The sequence below is a fragment of the Aspergillus wentii genome, assembly GCF_001890725.1.
Source record: "Aspergillus wentii DTO 134E9 unplaced genomic scaffold ASPWEscaffold_3, whole genome shotgun sequence".
NCBI classification, from domain to species: domain Eukaryota; kingdom Fungi; phylum Ascomycota; class Eurotiomycetes; order Eurotiales; family Aspergillaceae; genus Aspergillus; species Aspergillus wentii.
In genome coordinates, this window is record NW_024467834.1 from 3,366,841 (window position 1) to 3,389,902 (window position 23,062).

The window sequence follows — 23,062 nt, forward strand, 5'->3', positions numbered from 1 at the left end:
CGGAAACTGGGGTAGAAAGGAAGAAGGTGGAGAAGATGAAAACAGACAGATCTGGTCGATCACCGCCATGACAACATACTATGGGCCATGTTAATTTATGTTGAAATGAACCCTGCTTTTCTCCTCTTTTTACTGTGGTCTGGTTCGAAAATAATCGTATTATCCGAGGCTGCAAGGTGACATTGCATCGGGATTGTTGCAGCGACGAGGATTTCCCCGCTTCATGGGTGGATTTGATGTTGTTTACACTTAATGCGGGGTTACACAGGCTGGGAATTTGTTATTATTTCTTCTTTTGTTAAAATTTATAGAGGGTTGAGAGAAATAGAGGTGGATGCCTGTCTACTGGAAGAGCTGCTATCCTAGGCAGTATGTGAAATAGTATCCTCGGTTCAAGAAAGATGATAGGTATATGCTCATTATATAAAATACATTATCAGACCAAAACTCGTCGCAAACCCTCCGTCCCGCCTAGCACTCTTCGCCCGGTCACTGGGCATCTTCCTTTCCCACTCTCCCACTTCCCTTCTCGACTCTGTCCAGCAGTGACTGTCTCTCCCTCCCCCTCTGCGTGCTCTTCATCCCATTCCGCGCCAGCGCTCTCGCCATTCATGAAGTCCAGCTGTCGCTGGTGTTCGCCGTTAAGCCAGTGGAAGATACACACGTAGCAAAACACATATCCGGTCTGGCACGCGGTGGGATTCGCAAGTGGGTTGTGGCAGATCGGACATGCGCTGGCGGTGTCCACGTCCACTGGCGGAAGGGAAACGGTGAGAATGGGCAGGTATGAAGCGGCTGAGATAGGGGGTTGGATGCGACGGCGGGGTTTCAGGGCGGGTTTGAGGTCTTTGGTGGAAGAGTCCTTTTCTTTCTTCGATTGTTCTGCCTGCTGCTTCTTTCTCTCCGACATCCCATCCACCACGGGAGCGGGGAGATCCAGAACCTCGGTCGCTTTGCGGGCCAACTGCCGTGAAAAGTCGCTCGCGTGCCACCACTCGAGGAATTTGAGGGCAAAGATGGATGCTGGGAGGAAGTAGCGTAGAGACGTGAGAAGTTGTGGGTAGAGATTCTGCGGGCTCAACATGCCCAACAGGCCAGATCCGGGTCGGGAACGAGCACCACCACTGCTCGGCTTGGGTTCCAGAGCAGCAGCGATAGCGCGATGGTCTGCAGATCCCAGACGGCGAATGCGAGTCCCGATCAGCCAAAGGAAAGGCGAAGAATATTTGGTATTATCAAAGAGGTAGGCCAGGTTGAAGGCCAGAACAGAAAAGTAGTACGCCGCATTGACTGACGGATAGACATTCCGCAGGAACCATTTATAGTAGTATTCTAAACGCTGTCGGATAGTTGGGTTGGGAGGCAGGTCGTCACTGGGGTTATATCGCGGCCCGCCGCTCGAGATCAACGACGCCTGCGGTGCGGCATGGATGTCATAGCCTTCGTCCAGCTTGCGCTTCAGATAAGGGATCCCCACCATGACCAAGAGGTTCTTCCAGACGTCCGATGTGCGCAACTTGAGGGCGTCGCGAACGGGACCCGGGGCTCCCAGCTGGGCACGTGGAATCTCGCCATTCTTAGTACGGAGGACACGTTCGCGTTTAAGGGAGTAGAAGTTCTCTGTAAAGGAACCGCCAAAGGTGCGGAGGTAGTAGCGCTCAACGACGAAGGAAACGAGGGCGTATATTTCGTCGTACGAGTTCAACACACGGAGAAGATAACGGGGATGGCGGTGTGTAGCGACTGCGAGAAGATAGCGAATCGATGGAGGCAGCAGATCTGATAGCTGCTGTTCTGCGAGCAGTTCTGAAAGGGGGCGTCAGCGTCCATTGTCTCCTGAAGCGTTGAGGCGATTCTCCTGCCGGATCATGTGAAACCACTCACCGAATAGCGACGGCTTCAGCTCGTCAAACTCCTGCTGAAGACTGGGCAAATACTCCATGGTTATAGTGCTCTGTCAATCATCCTCCAGCGACAGCAATTAGAGAAAGGTGACGATGATGGAAGGGCAGCTGGATCCCTGGATGGGAGAAAGGAGAAGAATGCGGAGAGAGGCGGGCTTCATTCCCCGACGGTCGCAACCGAGGCTCAGTCGGGCATCTGGTATATAGACACATCTACGCTACATGCATCGTGGGATATTTGTGGATATTAAAATCCGTGCCAAAATCGCCAGTGAGTATTGATGAGGGTAGAATATTGTCAAGTAGATATAAAATACAGGTTATCGTACATGGGTATATAACATTTGCACTTTTTACACATAGCGAACAGCAGTCAAGAATAAATCACCTCAGGTCAGGTTGCTTCGACATTGATCCCACAGCCGAGTCAGATTGTTCATGTTACCTTTAGCAGCTCTTTGTTGAATTTCCGGATCGGCGAGAAGGAGACAATACATGATGTGCTGTACAAGCAGTCCTTGGAGAGGGATTGGAGGCTCCTCTCGGCTCATCATAGGCACCCACGTCAAGATGCAGTCTCTGGCACGCTGCTCATGGCCCAGATCAGCATGGAGTTGGAAAAGCTGTTCGTAGTCCGCAGCAGTCCGAGGGCTACCACTGAGAGGGAGCTTGCGCCATAGCTTCCAGAATCCATCATAGTCTTTATTTCGGAATAAAGAGACCATGAGAATGCGGGCTTGCTCGGGGTCAAATGGAACATTGAGAGCCTCAATCACCTGTGAGACCCGACGAAGGGCCAGGCCTTTCATCCTGCCAGCAACATCATACAACAAGTTGAATACTTTCATGTTCAAAACATCGGTACCCCGCATGCTGAGATGTTCCAAAACGCGCAGAGCAAGCTCTATATCCTCGTCGGGCAAGCAATTTGAAGGCGTCTCACCCTCCAAGTTTATAGGTCGTTCCGCCAACATAGCTGAAACAACTTCAAACCCCATTTCATCGGAGAAATGATAACTAGAGCAATGGTAGTCCATGAAAGTCTTCCATAGGTTCTCTTTACTGTATGCCTGATGCTGTCGAGAAATTGCCAGGCACATCAGTCGAATCTGGGCTTCGGCCTCTTCTTCTGCAGAAAACTCCGGTGGCCGATCATAAAAAAGTCGCAGGAAAAGAGTCGATTCCCGATCTGCAGGACCACTTCCCAATTCACTAAGAGCCTTTTCATCTGAAAGTCCGGAGATATACTGGAACAAGGAATCCATAGATATTCCGGATCCGAGGGAATGTTGGGTAGTATCGTGAATCGATTCAGGAGACCTGAGGTTGACATCTGCTGCTTTCACGCTATTGACGTTTTGTGTCCGGCGGGTGCTGTGTAGACCCCTCCTCTGCTCCAACGGGATGCTTACTGAGGACCTGGGAATTTGTCGAATATCACGGTCAGAAGATGATGAATTTACCGTCGCAGGAAAACGAACCTCTTTCGGGGGCGCGTCGGAAGTGACCTCGGAATATTTCTGTTTCTCTCGCTCGGCTCGTTTCAGGGTAGCCTCCCAAAGACCGTCCAGATTGACATCCGCTCGCTTTTCCTCTGTGAACATCTGCACCACAACCCGCGTACCTGCAGCAGCCCGACCGAACCCTTCAAATCCTCGATCTTCTACTTGCTCCTCGATGGGACTCTCCTCAACGACACCCGCATTTACACAGATCCATCCAGTGGTGATCCCGTCATCCTTTTCATCGAACATTGCTCCAGCCTGGCTAGCGATTCTAGCCCGACGGGCTTTGCGGCGAAGCTTGATCTTTAGCTCGTTCCGACCCAGCAACCCATCTGCATAGGGTGTGAGCTTATAGTTACTCCTCAGCCAGCGGCAGAGACGATCTGCCGAGACGTTTAGGTGCTTAACACTGCGAGCAGTGCCGATGATCATGATGACATTAGCCCCGAGAGCTGGCGGAGTTTCAAGGCCCCGTAGGTCAAACAGCTTTAACTCATCCAGACCCAAGTCTTTAAACGTATAGTCGAGAAGCACGGGAAGAATTGCTGGCGGGTCCTCTGGGAGAGCTGGAATCTGGTCTCGCGACAAAACCGGCTCGGTGACCGAGGTTTCATCCTGCAGATACCACGGAACATGCTTCGATGATGCTGGTCCATCCTTCCCATCCTTTCCATCCTTTTCCTCCACTGATTCGGTTTGCGAGCCGGAGCTGTTCACAGACGGATTCTCGGATCGAAGACGAGAGACGGAGAATGATCGGTTATTGGCATTCCAGATTGGACGAGAAGGCAAGCTGTAACGAGGCAGTACTGGAGCCCCGGAGATGGTAGAAAACGAGCGAATAACATCATGGCGGCACGAATGGCACCAAGGCCCTTTCATTAAAGCCCTATGCATGATAGTATAGAATACAATGGGATGGATGCGTTGATTGTAGAATTCAGGGCAAGATCTTGATGGAATGAAATCATCGCTTCTTTGCGTCTCCAAACAAACAGAGCAAACAAGCTAGCTGCTGACTCATTAAACGCTAACCAAAAACAGAAAATCAACATCAACGTCCTCGAAGATTATCACGAAATTATTCTCACCTTTATATAAGGAAAGCATTTTTCTGTCTGCTGTTCTTCTCTCCTGGAGATATCTTTAGACATATTTCAATATTGCTACTTGATATGTGCAGTGACATGGAGGTTCTGTCGTATCTGAAAATTAGGGCTAGTCCGCTTTCTATCTTGAAATGAAGCATCAACAATGATTGTCGTCTCTATGTGACGATTCAATTCCCAGAATACTATGATTAAAATATATACAATAGCTTCGTCTCTATAATTATGTGCAGCCGCCAGTTACCTGGTTCGATGCAAGCTCTTTTCCAGCCTTTTTGTCTTCGATGAGCTTCTCCAAGGCTTGGAGCAATCTCGAAACCCCGTCTTGCGATGTTTGCTGATGGAAGACCAGTCTCCCCGTGGAGAATACGATGGCATTGTACTGCTTGCAGTATTTAACAAAGGCGGTATGCGGGATATCCATCGCCTCGAGATCAAGGACCACCATATTTGACTGCACGGGCAATGCAAAGACGTACCCGATTTCCTCCAGCTTCCTTGCGACTTCCTTAGCCATGGCATGAACACCTGGAAGCAGAGGGATAGCATTATCCAATGCAGCAGAAGCGCAAGCAGCCATCATACCAGGCTGGGGCAAATGTTAATACACCAAATTGACAAAGAGATGGATGGAATGACTGACCTGACGAGTTCCACCTCCAAACATCTTCCGGTACCATTTCGCCCGTTCAATAAACCGCCTTGATCCTACAATCACACTACCCTGGGGTGCACCAATCCCCTTGGCCAGGCAGAAGCTGATGGAGTCAAAGCAGGCACAATAGTCTTTCAGACTAACCCCTTCAGCCGCCACAGCATCGAAAAGCCTGGCCCCGTCCAAGTGCATACGAATTGGACGGGTTTCATCTGGTACAGGATAATTGCGCACAAACTCCGAGATTTCCTGGGCATCTTTCAATGGGAGAATCGTTCCACTGAGAGTATTCTCAAGAGAAACGACTCGAGTGGGAGGGAAATGAACTGGCAATAGTGTCAGCATTAAACATAGTTGGTCAGTTTCCCAGCTTCATACTATTCCCATCTGGGATCATGTTGTTTTTGACGTCTTCCAGCGTCAGGTGAATGCCGTTCTTGGGTTGCACGGTTTTCACCGATGCTTGAGAAAAGACAGGCAATGCACCCGACTCCCAGCACTGGACGTGAGCTCTATGGTCTACGAGAACGGAATGTGGAGGCTGCGTCAGATGTGTACGCAGACAAATCTGATTCCCCTGTGTTCCAGAAAGTGTCCAAAGAGCTGCTTCCTTGCCACTGAGCTCGGTCATCTTGTCCTGGAGAGCATTGACGGAGGCATCACCTCCTTCGTCATAGATATCGTCGCCGACAGAAGCATCGATGATCGCCTGGTCACTGACATTAGCTCCGGATCTAAAGATGAAATAACCCATACGAACCTGCATCATGCTCTCTGTTGGGACTGTGACCACATCGGAGCGAAAGTCTCGACCAGCCTTCTCGACTGCATTTTTCAGCTTCTCTGTTGAGGTATATCTGAAAGTCGGTTCATCCCCGCTAGGCTTCAGCTTCTGGACTGCGTCCAGTTGAGGTACGTCACTGAGGCTAGGAGCCATGATTCTGGCTGCTGGTCAAGATGGGGTATGGGTTATGAATAAACGAAGATGCACAATCTGATTTTGATAACAAAAAAAAGTGGTTTTGAGCGGTCTTAAATATCCAAATAAACGGATTCCCCGCAAGTCGTTATCTCCATCATCTGACCACCATCAATCAGTAATTACCGGTGCGGGGATTCAAGTCGCATTATCTTACAGCAGGGCTTTCTCATCGGGCTACTATCAACATGTTATCTTGATACCATCCAATAATGGATTGGGATTCCCCGCGTTGGTATACTTGTTTTCCGCCGGTTTGTGTGGCTATCTTTTCCGCCGGAAAACAACTTTGATTTAGAACAGCATCAGTTGTTTCGAAAGGTATAGTGGAGAGGACAGAATCCAACTGATGTTATGTATATCTGCCATCGCTTCCTGCTCACAACTTTCTCAATATAGATACTACACGAGCTGAATTCGAATCATATCGAAACTAGTCCGCGCCATTATCTTTTATACTAAGCAAGCCGGGACTGGAATGCAATTGTACTAGGAGAATACGTTCAGGAAACAAGAGTATCCTTTAATCAAGGCAAAAGCTCTCAAGCTCTGATTCCAAAGCCATATGTGTCTATTTGACTCCTACCCTAACACTATATAGTCCTCAGATGTCACCCAACTCAGGTTTGATGGCATCTCAAAAAAGGTGATCGTATTGGCTGCGAGACTCGAGGCCTTCAATCTCTCATTAATAAGAGGGTGTTTGATGAGTTCAAGTCGACCATACTTGAGTGCGTTCAGCTCAATTTGCATTGTCTTTTTCTTTACGACTTACGTGGAATATTAGCCAGTTGTCTCAGGCCTTATCTTGGTAACATCTAAGTACGAACAAGATCGAATTCAATAACCATTAGAGCTTGAGAAATAGTATACTATGTGTGTATAATTGGCATTTTTTTTATGAATCAAACTGATGTGTTTTGTGACATTTGATATCTATGGAAGGGTTGGTAGAAAATATGGTTTGGCAAACTGTAGAGTCAATCCATGGTATTCTGCATATAGTTTCAATTGATTTCCATGAATAGATCAACCGTATCACTCTGAGTAAAATACTATATATTCTATCAATGTTGTGTTGGTCAATCTTCTCCAGATCGAATTTGTCGAAGCTAAACTAGATCGAAACATAAAGGTGATATCGCCGAAACCCCGCAAACCAACACTTATCTTCACCTTCACCATCGACTCGATTCCACTCAAACAATTTCTACTAAAGCTATCGAAATAAAGCTTGAAGAATAGCTTAAATGGATTCTACATCAAAACGACGACCATACCGCTCCCACAAGTTCCCCGCCTGCGATAGGTGCCGTCGCTTTAAAAGGCGATGCACTGGTGGCAATCCAGAGGAGCCCTGCGTTTTGTGCAGTCTCCAGAACATCCCATGCCAGTTTTCATTCATTCCAAAGACCAATTCTGCATCTCGTCGCGCCTCGAAACGTCAAGATCCCGCATCAGCCCACAGGCAGCAACCAATTCTTCAGAAAAGTCTTCCCAAGGTCACTCGCGAGTCTCCTCCAGCCAACGACGTGGATTCTGGTCGAAATGGCATTGCGTCTGAATACCACGCATCCCCTGATGCTAGAAACACACGGGATATATCATCCATGGTTGTCAGTCCAGTGATCACTGAAGACATCCAGATCCTCGAACAGTACATGTCTTCCAGGCCCAGTTCCATGTCCGTTGAAGCGGATCAACGCAGTACTGCTACTCCTGGAAAGTCCGTGGCGTATCTCAAAGTCCCACGGGGAAGGAAGGGACTGGCAATTGCGGAGAATCCAGGGAAACGCCAGAAAGAGATTCTATGGCAAATTATGCGGCCATATGCGAACGAACTGGTCAGACTGTAGGTCGCATGCAGGTCTTTCTGTTGACCCCCTTTGCTAAGATATATCAAGATACTTCCTCGAAGTTCATCCAGCATTTCCGATACTCGATGAACAGTCATTTTTAGAACTCTACGAACATGGCAGTGATAAAATCTCACCAGCTCTTGCCTGCGAATTTTTTGCTCTAACTTTAACTCTATGGGATCACTCGGATATCCTAAAGCCTTTTCCCAAACCAGATCCCGAGTTTATTTGGAATTTGGCGGTAGAAGCCCTGCAGCAGGATTTCTTAGCACCCGGATTATCAACAGTTTATGCTGTTGTCTTGGATATGGTGGGGCGTCCTATATTTTCTGTGCTAGGAAATACAATCAACAACGCAAGGACAGTGGCTCTAGCTCAGAGTTTGGGACTAAACAGAGACCCGACGCACTGGAAACGGTCAGAAAATGAAAAGGCCCTTCGTATTCGACTGTGGTGGGCAACATTGATTCATGACCGGTGGTTAGTAGCTGGGTCCTATTTAATCAACCGTACTCTTGCTAAAGAATCACCAGGTCAAGCTTTTCCCATGGCATTCCTCCAAGCATCACCAGCAAGCAATACGACGTTCGAGTTCCGGTTCTTGGAGATCTTGTCACAAAAGACAGTCAATCTGAAAAGCGCATCCAAACTTCGGAATGTTTCATTCATCTCTGTACTCTGTCTGTCATTCTTGGAGACGTACTCCCCCTGGTGTACGATTTGAAAATCGACCAGCAGGATATTTGGAGACAGATCAGCTGTTTAGAATCCAATCTAGACGAATGGGAGAGCAGTCTCCCTATATACCTTCAGGGAACGAATGCAGGATACCCAACAACAGTATCTGGCTCAAGCAGTTTACGTGTCGGCTATTTATCCGTCCGCTTATTACTATGTCGAATTGCTTTGCATGTAAACACATTTCCCTTCAATGATGTTTGGATGGGATACAATGCTAATAGACCAAGGCTGCAAGTATATCAGGCAATTTAGATCGCATTGAAAGCACACAGCATCACCTTTCGCGGCTACGAAAGTCAGCACAAGCTATCGTCGACTATGTTTGTTCTTTGACAAAAGCTCAACTGCAAGAATTCTGGCTTCCATGTAAGCTCCCATGACAAGTGCTTATTCTACCTACGCTGAAATATCCAAGACACAGCACATCATCTCATCCTGACGGTTATCATTCTATTACGCTGCACCATTGAGTCAGTAGACAAGAATGTGGCCGAGTCTTGTAAATTGAGTCTCCGCAAGTTCTGGGTCAAGCTCCAAGATGCAGCTGAGAATGATGGATGGGATCTAGCGAGTATATGCATTTCGCGATGTGTTGGATTCGTTTCGAAGATATTGGATGCCTCTTCAGACTCGCAAAAGAACAACAATAACCATACGATAGAAAACCAACCAACCAACACTACTCCATTGAATCCCCAAGCTTATCAGGCTGGCATACATGACAATATCCCCGATTTAACAGGGTTGGTGCCTGATATACTTCCGTTTTCGAACCCTGATCTGTCGTTTGAGAATCAATGGGGGTCATTATGGGATGGGCTGGGATGGATGGGAGTGGATGATCTATCATCATATGAGTTCAACGATGGGCAATTCAACCTAGAAGGCCCAATTTAATCAACCCCAGTTGTATCATAATAACATCATGGCAATTTTCTTGAACGATCGCCCTGATATCGCTATCAGTCATGTGACATACAAACAGTGCAAATGGTGCAAACAAAAAGTTCTCGCGGCGGGGCAGCAAAAAAAGTGACAAATCCAAAATAACCCCACGGCTTCATATTTCCATCAAGAGTCATCGACTCTATTTTCCTTTTCATACTTTATTATTTGTGTTGTTTGATCCCATCAGGCATCGCAATCATGTCGATGGATTTGGATGATGCCGTCCCCATGGAGGGTTTCCAGCAGGAATCAGCTGCAACGTAGGTTACCCCTCTTCATAATTTTTTTCCCCGAAAAAAAAAAATCAATCCTGACTCTTTGGTTTTTGTATAGTATTCTTTGCTGCAACTGTGGTGCCCCCATCGATGGAACAAGCTCGGCAGGCGCGCTGTGTGGAGATTGTCTTAGGTTGACAGTGGATATTTCGCAAGGAATTCAGAGAGAAGCTGTTGTAAACACCTGCAAAGACTGTGAACGTTGGCTGCAGCCTCCCACAAGCTGGGTTGTTGCCGCGCCCGAGTCCAAGGAACTTCTCGCCCTGTGCCTGCGCAAACTTCGAGGTCTCGCCAAGGTCCGCATCATCGACGCAGGATTCATCTGGACCGAACCCCACTCGAGACGTATCAAGGTTAAGATCACCATTCAGCAGGAGGCTTTCCAGGGCACGATTGTGCAGCAGACATTTGAGGTGGAATATGTGGTTGCCACTCAGCAATGCCCGGATTGTCAAAAGTCGTATACCCACAACACCTGGCAAGCGTCGGTCCAGGTGCGACAGAAGGTGCCTCACAAGCGAACTTTCCTCTACCTCGAACAGCTTATCCTTAAGCACGGCGCTCACCAAGAGACGGTTAACATTAAAGAGGCAAAGGATGGACTGGATTTCTTCTTCGCTAAGCGGAACCATGCTGAAAAGATGGTCGACTTCTTGACGTCTGTTGCCCCGGCCAAGACCAAAAAGTCGCAAGAACTCATCTCTATGGATATCCACACATCCACCAAGTCTTACAAGTTCACTTACTCTATGGAGCTGATTCCCATCTGCAAAGATGATCTGGTTGCTCTGCCAATCAAGCTGGCTCGCTCCTTGGGTAACATTTCGCCCTTGACTCTCTGCTACCGTGTTGGCAGCTCGGTCAACCTGCTCGACCCCAACACCCTTCAGACAACAGATGTCCCTACCGGAACATACTGGAGATCTCCCTTCAAGAACTTGGCAGACGTCACCTCGTTGGTGGAATTCATCATTATGGACATTGAACCAGTGGGCCGATCGAACGGCCGATTCCACCTTGCCGAGGCAACCGTTGCGCGTGCTTCAGACTTGGGCTCGAATGATCAGACTTACTTCACTCGAACTCACTTGGGTGGAGTTCTGCATGTTGGAGACACCGTGCTTGGTTACCACTTGACTGGAGCCAACTACAACGACCCCAACTTCGAAGCCATCGAGGCCAGCAGCCAATATAGCTCCACTATCCCCGACGTGGTACTAGTCAAGAAGTTCTACGCCCGTAAGAAGAAGAACAAGACTCGCGCCTGGCGACTCAGGCGCATGGCCAAGGAGTACGAAGATGAGGCGAAGCAAGCCGCTGCCTCTGGTGGTGGTGGCACTGGCAACCGCAAGCAAGACCAGGAACGCGACCGCATGGAAGCCGACTTTGAAATGTTCCTTCGGGACGTCGAAGAAGACCAGGATCTGCGGGGTACACTCCAATTGTACAAACAGAACCAGCAAGCGAACCGACAAGAAGGCGATATGGATATGGAAGAAGATGGCGAGAGTGATGACGAGGTGCCGAAGATTAACATGGATGAGTTGCTTGATGACTTTGACGAGTTGAACATGCACGATAACGAATGAGCTTCTTGGTCAAGAGGTTTATAATCATGGTTTGCGGTTTGCACAATTGGGGGTTCTGGCGTACAGGCAATGAGATCCTTACGAATGACTGATATCTTTGATCTTTTGGTGTTTAAAAGTGAAGATTCCTCTAAGAGTACATAGAAATATATCACGTATGCAATTCAATATGCAGTCGGAAGTTCATGTCGCAAGTTATGCTGGATCAGTAGATTTGAATTCTGGATATCTATACATGAAGAGAAAAAAGTAGTAGAAGGAAAACGCTCATTATTAGAAAATCTTGCCCAAGACCCTCTTCGTATCATCCGCCAGGGCAGCACGATCATCGCCGGCCTTGAGCTTATCCCGGCCATGCTTGACTTCGTTCTGCTTGAATAGCATCCGAGGCTTAACATCCACCTTGCGAGCACCCCCATCGCCATTCCGCTTCTTCTTCTCTTCATTCTTCTTCGTAATCCCATCAAGAACTCTACCCTTCTCCACACCAGACAAAAACACCTTCTCCTCCTTCCTCGCCCTCGCATCCTCCACCCGTCGGCGGGCCTCTCTCTCCCCTCTCTCCCTCTGCACTTGCTCCATGAGATCCGCCCACTTGAATCCCCGCAGATACTTCATATTCCACACATCATCATGATACCAGCCACCCTTGCGCCCGCCCACAATCGACGCATTCAACGTCTCCGCACAAATCTTGGCCGTCTTCTTCGACGCAAACTCCACCCATCCATCCGCGTAGGTCTTACGCTTATTCGACCGTTTCCGGGGCGCGCCTGAAGTCGCCGATTCAGGCGTCAGGAAGACCTTGGTGATGGGTTCGAAACCGCGGGCTTCGAGGAGCGACTTGAGCGCGAAGGGTTTCAGGTACGGTGGGAGGGAGGAGAAGTAGACGACGCCGGTTTTGTTTTTCTTGGGTGGTTTGGTTTTGTCGAGGGGTTTGAGGGGCTTTTTGTCGGCGCTGGATTTTTTGGTTTCGAAGGTTGTCGTTTTGTTTAGGTAGTCGTCGTTGTCGTCGTCTTCATCTTCATCTTCGTCCTCGTTCTCGTTCTCCGATGCGTCGTCATCATCGTCGTTGTCTTGTGTTTGCTTTGCCTTTTTGGATTTCGTCCTGGATCGGCTTTCCTCTTCAGATTCACCCTCTGAGCCTTCGGCATTATCATCGTCATCATCACTCAAGCCCATCGCCGACTCCATCCGTCTCCGCTTCAAAGCGCGGCCTTTGCTCTTCTCCTCCTCCGCTGCCTCGGAGTCGTAGCCGCGTTCACTTCCCTCATCTTCACTGTCGGGGATGTCTAGGAATTCATTCCGCTTGCGAGTTGCCATGTTTATGGACTTGATGTATATTGTTCTTGGTGTTAAAATGAGCTTGGGGCTTGTCGATGTTGAAATCCGCCATGCTTCTCGAGCTTTTTTTTTTCTGCCGGAGATGGAGATGGTCTGTGCGCGTTAGCCAATCAGAGTGGGGGTGCTTTTATACACCACCTTAACTAACATATTTATGCTACGAAAGCCATAATAGTAATGATGATGATATGAAGTGAATCTCGTAGAATTGGTATTTGTATATGTAAGATAACTAATGCAATCATAATGTACTTCTATCCAGGTCCTCCAACCACTCACAGTAGTTACTCACAGTATGCCCAAGTCTCGGAGAAACCAGATAAATCCGCTATGTGCGCATTCATCAACAGAGGTATATACCATAAAGCCATCTAGGCTCCTTCATGCATAGAAAATGGTGGGAAAGACAACGATGGTGAATGTACACAACCGAAAGACGCCAACTGCACCTCTGGAATCTAAACAGAATGGGGTAACATGATGCCAAAAGAAGAAAAGAAAAAATCAAAAAAAGAGCTCAGGACTTCCAGGTCCTTTTGAAGGTAAAGTCTCGTCACAAAAAAACAGGAAATGGTTTATATTCCCAAATACCATTTCAATCGGTCGTAGACGAAGAAACTCGTGGCCCCCATTGGGATGACCTTGATATATCCAATGGTCAATCCGACAAAGAACCCTCGGAATCCTTTCTCCATCAAGATTATCCGGGCTGTTTCGAGGATTCGTAATCGATGGCCATCACCTACTGCTCCACTGACTTGCATCCGTCGCCGGATCACCTCAAATGGGTAGGAAGATGTCTGCGATACTAGTCCTGCAACAGCGCCGGAGAATAGCTCCGCGGCGGCCGTGAGTTGGTGCGATCGAGATCCCTTGTTTGATGAATTTGTTTCAGATCCGGGTATAGTAGTGTAAGGAGCAAAAGCCGGTAAGCGGAGCCAATCGCCTACAGTATCGTGAGTGAGGAATGAGATACCGGCGTAAGGAAGCATTCCAAGAAGAGTCGGTGCGAATCCACGGTAGAAATTGGCTAGTCCAGAGCTGGGGACCGCCTTGGTCACGGCGGCAGATGCACCCTCAGCAACTGCTGTGACGGGGGCCGTGGACACCTTTGGCTGTGATGGAGCGGAAGGGGTTGGGGGTTTTTCATAATAGATCTGTCTGAATGCATCGGTCAAGGACGAGCGGGAGGACGCTTTTGTTTCAAACGCTAATCGCACTCGAATCAATTCCAGTGGATATGTAAAGAACACCGACGTGATTCCCGCCATGCTTCCAGATATCAGTCGGCGGAAAGCCGTTTCCTTGTCGTGCGTGGGAATCACTACGGTTCGAATCTGCTCATAGGCGAGGAACTTGATGGCGGCGTAGGGGAAGATACGGAGGAGTGTTGCCGAATGGCCCTTGAAGAGACCCTTGGCTCCTTCAAAGCGTTTGATATCCCGGACTGCTGATATTAACCCAAACCAACTGCCCGTATATTTGGCAAACTGAGGATTCGAAGCCTGGAAGAGGATTTTGACCCGGTCGAGTGGCGCAACAACCGTTTTTGCCTGGTAACCATCAGCATCCACCCACTATATTGCGAGATACCCTATTCCGATGATACATGAAATCAAGGGAAAACAAAACAATAACAAAAGGTAAGGAACAAGTTCGACTCACCGCACACCCCGCCAAACCCCCCGCAAGCCCACTCTTTAATACATAATCCACACTCCGCTTCTTCAACGGTTTAATTTGTTTATGAGCACCCTGCTCATCATGCCCAGACTGTGATGTCGCATGGGTGGCATCAATCGCCATTCCCCCTGTGTTGCCTGCTCGGGGCCCTCGAGATGCCCCCGATTGTGATTGTGCGACTTCGTTCATCTGGGGATCGCCGAACTCCGCACGTGTTGAACTCGAGGGCTGATTAGATCTGGGGGCGCTAGAGGAATCAGAATGCGCATGGTCCGAAAAGGTAGCCGACATGAGCGAGTATGCCAAACGAGGTCCGAGCAGCAACGGTCGTTTGTCTGGTAGGGTGGAGGAGATTCTCGGTGCAGGCGAGGAGACGAAGAATAGCAGCAGATCACGGGCTACCGGAGAATCGAAGCCATGGAGAGTTGGACAACAGGAGGCGGTGATTTTCTTTCACGGAATCGCCAGAAAAACGAGCCCAAAGAATAAAAAACAATCTCAACGCTGGGATGACAGGAAGATCGTGGCAGCACAAACAACGGTCTCGAATTGGCCGAGGATCATCGCCATCAAAGGGAGAAATGGTTAACAGACGAATTTCTGTCGCTGACGTCGGTTTGCAGCAAAACGCCGTTACGTCTCTGACGTGCCGATACCCGCCGTTCCCCGCCAAATGGGGTCGTATTACCGTCTCATTACGGGGTCGTATCCGAGTGGCGCGGCTTCTTTCGGCCCGTTAGTAATCAGCGTCTTTAATTGGTCTGACAGATGGAGATAGATGGAGATAGGCAACGATGGCGATGGCAATAGTGGAATAGAAGGGTGTAGAATGAGTAAAGTAGAATGTCTATCTATGGCTAAGCAGCTGTCGCTATCTCCAACGAACAAACCCCAGAAATCACGGAAAAGAAACCAAGCAACGGGACCAACGCCTCCCTATGTACAGACAGTAACAGCCTCCACCCCCCCATCTCTAATGCAATGTATATATATAATGAATCAGATGATTCGAAGGAAAAAACAAAATTCATGGTCTCATCGCTCATGCGCATAAAAACAAACACTTTTTTTTTGAGCTGCTTCCAAGTGCGCCCAGCCTTGCAAGTTGGACCACGAGATCAATTAGAACTGGTACCGCGTGCCCTGTCGGGTCAGCGGTTTGCCTTGACGGTTTGTCGCCTTGAGATCCTTTGGTTCGTCCGTGTTTCTCTTGGCCCGCTTGGCTGGTCGTGAGGCTTCCACATGAAGATGCCCATTCTCAGACAAGGACGTTGTGTTTCGCCATCTTAAGCAGCGGTGTTTTCGGTCATCCACATACGTCTTGTTTCTTGTCCGTTTAGTTGGCGCTTCCTCTGACTCGGCCCTTTCAGCGTTCTGTGACAAGTACTCTTCACGACTTTTCATGTACTTCACGATGTGCTCACGCTGCGACAAAATCTCCTTGCGTAATTTCGACTCCCGGTTACCTCGTGAGTCCAACCATTCGAGCAGTTCCGCAATAGACTCGGCATTGTCGTAATAACCCCATTCGTTGGCATTCAAAAGGCCCGTAGATCCCTCCTCCGTCTTTTTGCGTTCGGCGGGCGTGGTCTGGAAGTCTTTCTCGTACTGCTTCTTTTGATCCTCTGGCACCTCGATAAATCCTACTCGCTCCATCTCATCGGGACCCTGAATCCAAAGGCGACCGTTGGCATACTCAGCATCCGCTGTAGAGCTGTTGGGCATCCCACCATACGGCATCGCGTTCCGCTCGAACCACCAGTATCGGTTACAGAATCGATCCTTACCCAAACATCGGGTGCGCGGACAGTCGGCCTCCCTCAGATCGGTGTCCATCACTTCGATATTTTCTTCAAGCTTCTCAATGCTGGCCTTCTGTTCATCGATCTTCTTGAGCACGCGTTGATACTGTTTGGTTCCCTTGGGCTGCTTCGCCAGCTGCTCCTTTCTTTCACGTTCTTCATCTTGCTTCCGCTTCCGCTCCAGGGCTCGGTCCACACCTCCGCGCAGCGAACGTTGTTTTGGGCCATCGTCGTCCGTATCCATGGCCTGATCCGAATCCACGTCGACCCCAGTCATTCTGGAATCTTCCAGCCCCTCCTCCAGTTCGGGAACTGGCGATGTTGACTTCTCCGGTTCAGGTTGCAGTGCCTTTCGCTCTTGGTGTAGCCGGCGGAGTTCTTCCAGTCTGAAATCAACAGTATTAGTTTGTAAACAAAATGTGCATCATTGGATATTATGTCACTTACCCTGCCTTACGAGCCCGTTGGTACTCGATCTTCTCTTTGCGGAACTCCGTCATCTGATTACTGCACTCCTCGAGATAGTTTCTAATAGATTTAGTTTCCAAACTGAGCATGCAGATGATCTGAAGTGCCTGGACCCGTAGATTGATATCGAGAGTGGAGTACTGAAGCTGTGCAGTTTCCTGGGTTGGTTCGGCATCAAGAGGGGCCAGATGCTTGAGGATTTCATCGCAAATTTTCTCCATCCGAGGACGGACAGATAGTTGATGCAAGAGACCGATCATCACCAATTCCCATCCACCATTTCGGAAATCCCGTTTTCGCAGACGATCAATCCATCCATAGTCCGCGAACATCTCACTCGCCCGGTGAATTTTGACCTCCTCAGAAGTGGAGCGGCTTCGATCTCCTTGCGTTTTCAGGTTTTCTGCTTCAGCCTTGGCCAGGCTGCTGCGAGTGGTCATTCTCGTAACTCTGGGTTCGGGTTCCGGGGTAGGTTCCTCGTCGTCTTCCTCCTCATCAGACTCATCCGAATCGTCCACGGGGAGGTCTGGGAGAGAAATCTGGACGGCGCCATTCTGGTCCTTTTCTGCATTGACAAGCTTCTTCAACACAGCACAGTGCATTTCCACGAAGAGCTCACAGTCAACGTCTTCAGATGAAAACCGCATGGCCTGAAGGAAATCGTCAAAAGTAAACGAATCCAACTGGTAAACTTCGCAGTATACATTAAGGGTGTTCCACGTCTCCAAGAGCAATCCCACTGATTCCTGGCTGATGTCATCGTGTAATAGATCCTCATCGTCAGCGTCATCGGTCTCATCGACCTTCAAGAAGTTTAGGGATGGGCGTGGCTTTTTCTCGCGGTCGGGAGCAATGTCTAGATCCTCGATGGGATATTTGATTGGTGGTGGGGAAGGCGGTTGAGGGGGTTCGTTTTTGATCACAACTTCCGGGCCCGGCTGTGGTTTCTTGTCGCCTTCCAGCGGCTTCGGGGTACGGGCAGGAGGAGTTGCGTTTGGTGTGCTGCTGCCCCCAACAACAAAAGTCGGGTTCCCGTTAAGCGAACGCTGGTACTCGAGAAATTGCGCCTCCTTAGATCGAGCCAGTTCTTGGGCCGAGGGCTTAGATTTCTGGCCCTTGACTGCTGGCTTCAGCTCTGGCAGCTGTTGCGACGCGAAGAAGCCAAAGAACCCTTCCTGGTCCGCCTTCTTCATGGCCTTCTTTTCGGCAACCTTGGCACCATACTGTAGATGTTTCGGGACTTCCGTTGGGATCTTGTATTCTTCAGCTATGGAGGGCTTAACCAACCACGGGGCGCCGCTCCAAGATTCTCTGGTGACGTTGTTCTTTATGAAAGCGCGCAGCATTTGTTTGGTGAAAGTCTTCCGATCCCGGGTGATGTGCTCTTGATCCAGGAGAGCTTCTTCATTTGGGCGGTCCAAGATCTTCACCAGGTATCTAGCATAAGCAGGAGTTTTGATGGTTCCGTCGGGATTCAATTGTTCAGAGAAGTTGGCCTTGTCTCTGATCATGCCATGGAGACGTGTGTTATCCGTGAGTAATATTAGGACCGGTTCGCCGGGATAGAAGTCCTGTTTAAATTCCTCCACTCATTTAGCACTGCTTGTATGGTATGGGGACGAAGTAGGGGTATTTAGTAGTTGGTGTTACTCACTTCGTAAATCTCATCCACTGTTGAAACGTTAGTCACCCTTCAATTGTTGTCTGAGCGGGGACAGCGAAACTCACCAAGATTGTCGACCCTCGATACCGTCGAAAATTGAATCCGGCGTAGAATGGGTTCTTTGAGAGCGTCGGGGAAGCTGTTGTTGACCTCGCGCGACTCCTCCATCTGCATGGTTTATTAGCTACACTGTAATTGTATAACCGAAAATCTCCAAGACCTACTTCACTGCTGAGCGCTTCGAAAAAATTCAGACCCGAGTGGCCCGTGATCTCACATATAAACCGCCTCTGTTTGTAGAAATCCATTCGTTGAAGGTACGGTTCGTAGCTGGTAAAGACCTCGTTGGTCTCTGGGATAACCCAGACCTTTAAAAAAGATGTCAATATGTGCCACCACTGCGCGAATTTGTCAACTGTACATGCCTCGGAGCTGTCATCTTCGATCACGGGTCGCGGAAGGTACTGGACGGGTTTTCGCTTGAACAACACCTAGTGGCCGTGTAAGTCTCCGTGTCCTCCTCGTATTCTTTGCGTCATTCTCCACGAGCAAGAATATTGTTGCGTACCATGATCTTCTATAATAACGGAGACACGCGACTGTCGATCATGTGCCACGTTAAAAGTCGAGTTCCAAAAAATCTATTAGAATCTTTGCAAACAGTCCGGTTAGCACACTGAATAAACAAATAGTTCCTAGTAAATAGAAAAGAAAGAGGTGAGAGGGGTAAGGGTGAAAGAAATAGGACAAAAATGACAAAGTGGTCCGAGTCGCATATTGCAACGTCCAGCTCGAGGCGGAGATACGGTCCAGGTACAGCACGGAGTAGACAAATAAAGCAATGGGAAGAAGAGATCCAACCCGAGAGAATATGTCAGAAGAAATGCTTACCGGTTAAACGCGTGTCCAATCGCGCAAAACCAGGCGTGAAGAAGTCGTGCGCGAAACAATTTGCAACGGGCGACACACGGATAGCACGGTTGAACGTGTATATATACAAGACCGGAGCTCGAGACGGAAGTTGATTTCGGATGGAGTATAAAAGCAAAAGAAGACGGCGATGGAGGAGGGGGTGGGTGGTGGATGAGAGATGCAGAGATCAGAGACGACGCCCAGAGCGAGAAGGAAAGAAAGAAAGAAGGAGGATCAGAGGAGGAGAGGATGTGAAATGGGGTCGAGGAGGTGAAGCGGTCATTGGTGGAGGGCCGGGGCATCCCGGGCGCTGATTGGCTGCGAGGAGGAGCATTTAGCGGCCCCGACGATGTTAGGTTAGCGTCGTTATTAAGACGTCCCGGGCGGGCCTTTTTTTTCCTTTTGGAGGCGTTGAGGGCACCGCATGGCCTCACTCTGCTGCTGCCCTGTGAGCTGCTCCTCCTCGACACCAGCCCCCCGTGTTCGTGCACTCGTTCTGCGCGTCACGCTCTGGAGATTCTCGTGTGCATCATTGTTCTTTTTATATTTTTCATCTGCTGCAGTTATATCCTTGCGATGTCGACCGTCTCGGACGCCTGCGGGGACTAACTATCACCTGGTGCGGGCACTGGGGAAAAACACACACCATGACCTGCGACCATGGCCGATAACAGCTTCAATGGCTTCATCGCTGTTGGACCCAAGTCTCAGTTGCCATCTATTGCTTCTTTCTTTGATCATCTAGAGCTGACTATCAAATCTTGATTTGTTTCGTTTTGATACTATGAGCGGTCAATGTCGACTGGGTATGTTCCTACTGGTCCATATGATTTTCTGACTTTACTAATTCTCATCAGTAAGACTCTGTTGTATATTCCTCCTCTATACATTCGCACGGGCATCAACAGCCATATAAAATTCGAATGCGTTGAAAGGATGCTTGGTCGGTCTTAATCCGAACCGTGTCTCATCTTCCAAAGCTACCATAGCCACCATCAATCACTAACAAAACTCATCATGTCGATCGCTAGCTATCTTTCTTCTGGTGTTTCTGGCACAAGTCCATGGCTTATTCTTACTGTCATTGTGCATGCTAAAGCATGCCCATGGTAAGTCCTTAACTCGCCGTTACATGAGGACTTGTTTCAAAACTGCTACAACTACTCGGACTTTCATTGACATAATTCCTCTATGAGCTTATAAAAAACAGCCTAGATTAATGATTCATAAAAAACAACTTCTCGACATTCTACTCAATCATACTGCTGTGTTTGAAGACTTATACCAACGAAACATCCGACATGTTACTGCATTATAGGTCTTCCGTGATCGAAATTTTGTTCTGCTTAGCGTCCAGGCTCTTATATCTATATCTCGAGATTTACTCTATATGGGAGAATTAGGCGAAATAAAATATCAGCGAGTTAACCCGAATGAGGCTCCTGCGTTTTTCCCCAGAGAAACCCCATGTCTCCTACTTCTTTTCGAGTTCTCCAACATCACAATAAATCATTCTTATACATATCGCAAGAGTATTTACATAAACAATAAGAAACTTTGCTTGTCACACGACAGAAAATCCCTGTCGTGTCTTTCCAGTTTCCAACACTGCAGATATGAAAAGAACTCTCGCAAAGGGAGACGTCAAGAATGCGGTGCATACATAATGCAGTGCTCTTTATACATATTATCAGCTCAAGTTTCAGGCTATTCCCTATCCTTTTATTCAACTTCAACTGAAAATGGTATCTAAGTGGGTGACATGAGGTATGTGCAAACCAATTTAATCCCCAACTAGAATTGCTCTTGTGCATGTTGAATGATGATACCACCTGACAACTATGGCTGACAAATAGGCTAATGCTCTTCTAAGCAAGCATAAAACTGTGATAGAAATACTCAAGCATATCTCTAGCCTCAAGCCTCTGCCTCTCGAACCGATGCGGAAACATTGGCGCCTGCAACCTTGCCCTTTTCCGTAGCGCTGTTTCCTGCCAGCACTGGGGTTGGTGCTTCAGAAGAAGTTGAGTCCTCTTCGATTGGCCTGCGAAGAATGGCAGCTTTAGCTCGACCTTTCATCGCGGCATAACGAGCCAGCAGCGGATCAATGACCGGGATGGCCCCCTTGCGTTCACGGTACATCATCAAAGAGTAAGCTACCATGATGCATATCCAGAACATGTTGTATGCGATGACTGATCCGTAGGTGGCCGAGTTGGTCCATCCTAGCAGCGCGTTGAAAATACCCCAGCCTCCACCGCCACCTATCAGCGGATTGCAGCAATTGACGTGCCACACACTCATATTGATGTTATACGAACCCGGGCCTGAGCCAACCTCGGAGGAATCCCCACCAACGATTTTATTCCAAGTGTTGTTCTCAAAAAACCAGACACCGCGCGAAAAGAGTCCTGCGGCCACTAGGTACAGGAAACAGGTGGAGATGATCAAGAAAATCTGCATGGAGGTTTCGCTTCCACCACTGGATAGAAGGCACTCGTCAGGTCTTGTTCTTTTGGTCAATGGAAGATAAAGGACTTACCGGTAGATGATGTAACCCACCAGACATCCTGCAGAAATACCGCACACCACCGCCAGCGGAAACGATGAAGCCGGCAGACCTAGTCCGACTCCGCCGACATAGACGACACCCTCCAGTCCTTCTCGCAGCACTGTGATAAACGGCAGAATAAACATGCTGTATTTTTCCAGCCACCGCTTGAAGCCACCCTTTTCCGAGCGGCCCTCTGTTGGATTGCTCTGTTCGAGGGCTTTAATGAGTTTCACCCGCCATTTTTCCTGTAGTTTCGACACCCGGAGCAGGGCGGCGCCCATAATGGCGATGATTATGGCGGCCAGAATTCCTAGCACCCCTTCCCAAATATCCTCCGTGCTGGAGAAGGTGTCGGTCCCGAGCCCGTAAAATGCCCCAATCATGCCAGCGCCAACGCAAATACAGACAAACAACCCTAGGCCGCATCCCAGCCATACCTGTGGTTGAAAAGCCGCAAGCCGTCAGAATGGTTCGGATAAATAGTGATGGCAATGGTATCTCTTACCTGCTTTACCAGCTGTTTATATGCCCTCTGATCTTCTTCCTGGCCTAGGGTCTGCTTCAGAAAGGCAAAGAGAACCGACACCACAACGGTCGTCTCGAGACATTCTCGAAAGCAGACGAAGAAAACTGTCCAGGTTCATTAGCAACTCATGCCGTTGAGAGCAAGACGCACGATTCCTCACTAGTGACTGCAAAGACAGGATTATTGCCCATGCTGAAGGGAAGATGTGGAAATGGAAATAGAAATGAAAGTGACGGTCAGACGACACCAGATTGAGCGGCCCAAGTGATTGATAAGATGGAGGGGCTATGGCGCTGAATCCGTGGGACTTCTTTTTTGCCTTTTCCATCTTTATTGTGATCATCCATGGGGTTCTTGTATTATCTGTACCACCATGACGGTAACTAGACACGGGATATCTGCATTACTAGGACGGGCTGACCGGGTTGGGGTGCACGTGGTCTAGATGGTCTATCCGACAGCGTCAAGTGCCGCCTGGCTCCATCCCAACGAGAGAATAAATTGATATGGGTCCAATGGGCAGACTTTTTCTCAATGGGAATATGT

At 48.7% G+C, this 23,062-nt stretch overlaps 9 protein-coding genes across 9 annotated transcripts; 3 read left to right on the forward strand and 6 right to left on the reverse strand.

Annotated features, from left to right (window-relative positions):
• Positions 1 to 436: 436 nt before the first annotated feature.
• pex12 (ubiquitin-protein ligase peroxin 12) lies at positions 437 to 4,260 on the reverse strand (the record flags this gene model as incomplete). The annotated part of the gene is made up of 6 exons (XM_040837486.1): positions 437 to 1,806; positions 1,885 to 1,954; positions 2,116 to 2,117; positions 2,314 to 3,237; positions 3,280 to 4,118; positions 4,220 to 4,260. The coding sequence occupies 6 exons, from the start codon at positions 4,258 to 4,260 to the stop codon at positions 437 to 439; spliced, it is 3,246 nt and encodes a 1,081-aa protein (XP_040691275.1).
• Positions 4,261 to 4,664: 404 nt separating this feature from the next.
• ASPWEDRAFT_39325 (threonine aldolase family protein) lies at positions 4,665 to 6,231 on the reverse strand. Its single transcript, XM_040835074.1, has 4 exons — positions 5,934 to 6,231; positions 5,552 to 5,882; positions 5,162 to 5,499; positions 4,665 to 5,107 (listed from the first exon to the last, which is right to left on the reverse strand). The coding sequence occupies exons 1-4, from the start codon at positions 6,108 to 6,110 to the stop codon at positions 4,742 to 4,744; spliced, it is 1,212 nt and encodes a 403-aa protein (XP_040691276.1). The 5' UTR covers positions 6,111 to 6,231; the 3' UTR covers positions 4,665 to 4,741.
• A 1,171-nt stretch (positions 6,232 to 7,402) lies between these two features.
• On the forward strand, positions 7,403 to 9,649 carry ASPWEDRAFT_109223 (uncharacterized protein; the record flags this gene model as incomplete). The annotated part of the gene is made up of 5 exons (XM_040828067.1): positions 7,403 to 8,004; positions 8,057 to 8,491; positions 8,545 to 8,923; positions 8,980 to 9,118; positions 9,168 to 9,649. The coding sequence occupies 5 exons, from the start codon at positions 7,403 to 7,405 to the stop codon at positions 9,647 to 9,649; spliced, it is 2,037 nt and encodes a 678-aa protein (XP_040691277.1).
• A 103-nt stretch (positions 9,650 to 9,752) lies between these two features.
• Positions 9,753 to 11,701, forward strand: ASPWEDRAFT_461271 (ribosome-binding protein NMD3). The gene is made up of 2 exons (XM_040836696.1): positions 9,753 to 9,960; positions 10,034 to 11,701. The coding sequence occupies exons 1-2, from the start codon at positions 9,899 to 9,901 to the stop codon at positions 11,562 to 11,564; spliced, it is 1,593 nt and encodes a 530-aa protein (XP_040691278.1). The 5' UTR covers positions 9,753 to 9,898; the 3' UTR covers positions 11,565 to 11,701.
• A 136-nt stretch (positions 11,702 to 11,837) lies between these two features.
• Positions 11,838 to 12,918, reverse strand: ASPWEDRAFT_182460 (RNA-binding ATPase activator ESF2; the record flags this gene model as incomplete). The annotated part of the gene is made up of 1 exon (XM_040831918.1): positions 11,838 to 12,918. The coding sequence occupies exon 1, from the start codon at positions 12,885 to 12,887 to the stop codon at positions 11,838 to 11,840; it is 1,050 nt and encodes a 349-aa protein (XP_040691279.1). The 5' UTR covers positions 12,888 to 12,918.
• A 565-nt stretch (positions 12,919 to 13,483) lies between these two features.
• On the reverse strand, positions 13,484 to 14,714 carry ASPWEDRAFT_108146 (coenzyme A transporter; the record flags this gene model as incomplete). The annotated part of the gene is made up of 2 exons (XM_040827949.1): positions 13,484 to 14,461; positions 14,574 to 14,714. 2 exons carry the CDS (start codon positions 14,712 to 14,714, stop codon positions 13,484 to 13,486), a joined length of 1,119 nt encoding a protein of 372 aa, XP_040691280.1.
• A 965-nt stretch (positions 14,715 to 15,679) lies between these two features.
• Positions 15,680 to 19,445, reverse strand: ASPWEDRAFT_461308 (DDT domain protein). The gene is made up of 8 exons (XM_040836699.1): positions 19,416 to 19,445; positions 19,093 to 19,175; positions 18,950 to 19,015; positions 18,749 to 18,892; positions 18,590 to 18,692; positions 18,516 to 18,532; positions 16,841 to 18,432; positions 15,680 to 16,779 (listed from the first exon to the last, which is right to left on the reverse strand). Exons 2-8 carry the CDS (start codon positions 19,093 to 19,095, stop codon positions 15,714 to 15,716), a joined length of 2,991 nt encoding a protein of 996 aa, XP_040691281.1. The 5' UTR covers positions 19,096 to 19,175; positions 19,416 to 19,445; the 3' UTR covers positions 15,680 to 15,713.
• A 383-nt stretch (positions 19,446 to 19,828) lies between these two features.
• ASPWEDRAFT_461408 (uncharacterized protein) lies at positions 19,829 to 20,488 on the forward strand. The gene is made up of 2 exons (XM_040836701.1): positions 19,829 to 20,242; positions 20,298 to 20,488. The coding sequence occupies exon 1, from the start codon at positions 19,861 to 19,863 to the stop codon at positions 20,179 to 20,181; it is 321 nt and encodes a 106-aa protein (XP_040691282.1). The 5' UTR covers positions 19,829 to 19,860; the 3' UTR covers positions 20,182 to 20,242; positions 20,298 to 20,488.
• A 783-nt stretch (positions 20,489 to 21,271) lies between these two features.
• Positions 21,272 to 22,803, reverse strand: ASPWEDRAFT_461383 (FTR1 family protein). The gene is made up of 4 exons (XM_040836700.1): positions 22,677 to 22,803; positions 22,496 to 22,620; positions 21,979 to 22,427; positions 21,272 to 21,918 (listed from the first exon to the last, which is right to left on the reverse strand). The coding sequence occupies exons 1-4, from the start codon at positions 22,705 to 22,707 to the stop codon at positions 21,354 to 21,356; spliced, it is 1,170 nt and encodes a 389-aa protein (XP_040691283.1). The 5' UTR covers positions 22,708 to 22,803; the 3' UTR covers positions 21,272 to 21,353.
• Between the last annotated feature and the right edge of the window lie 259 nt (positions 22,804 to 23,062).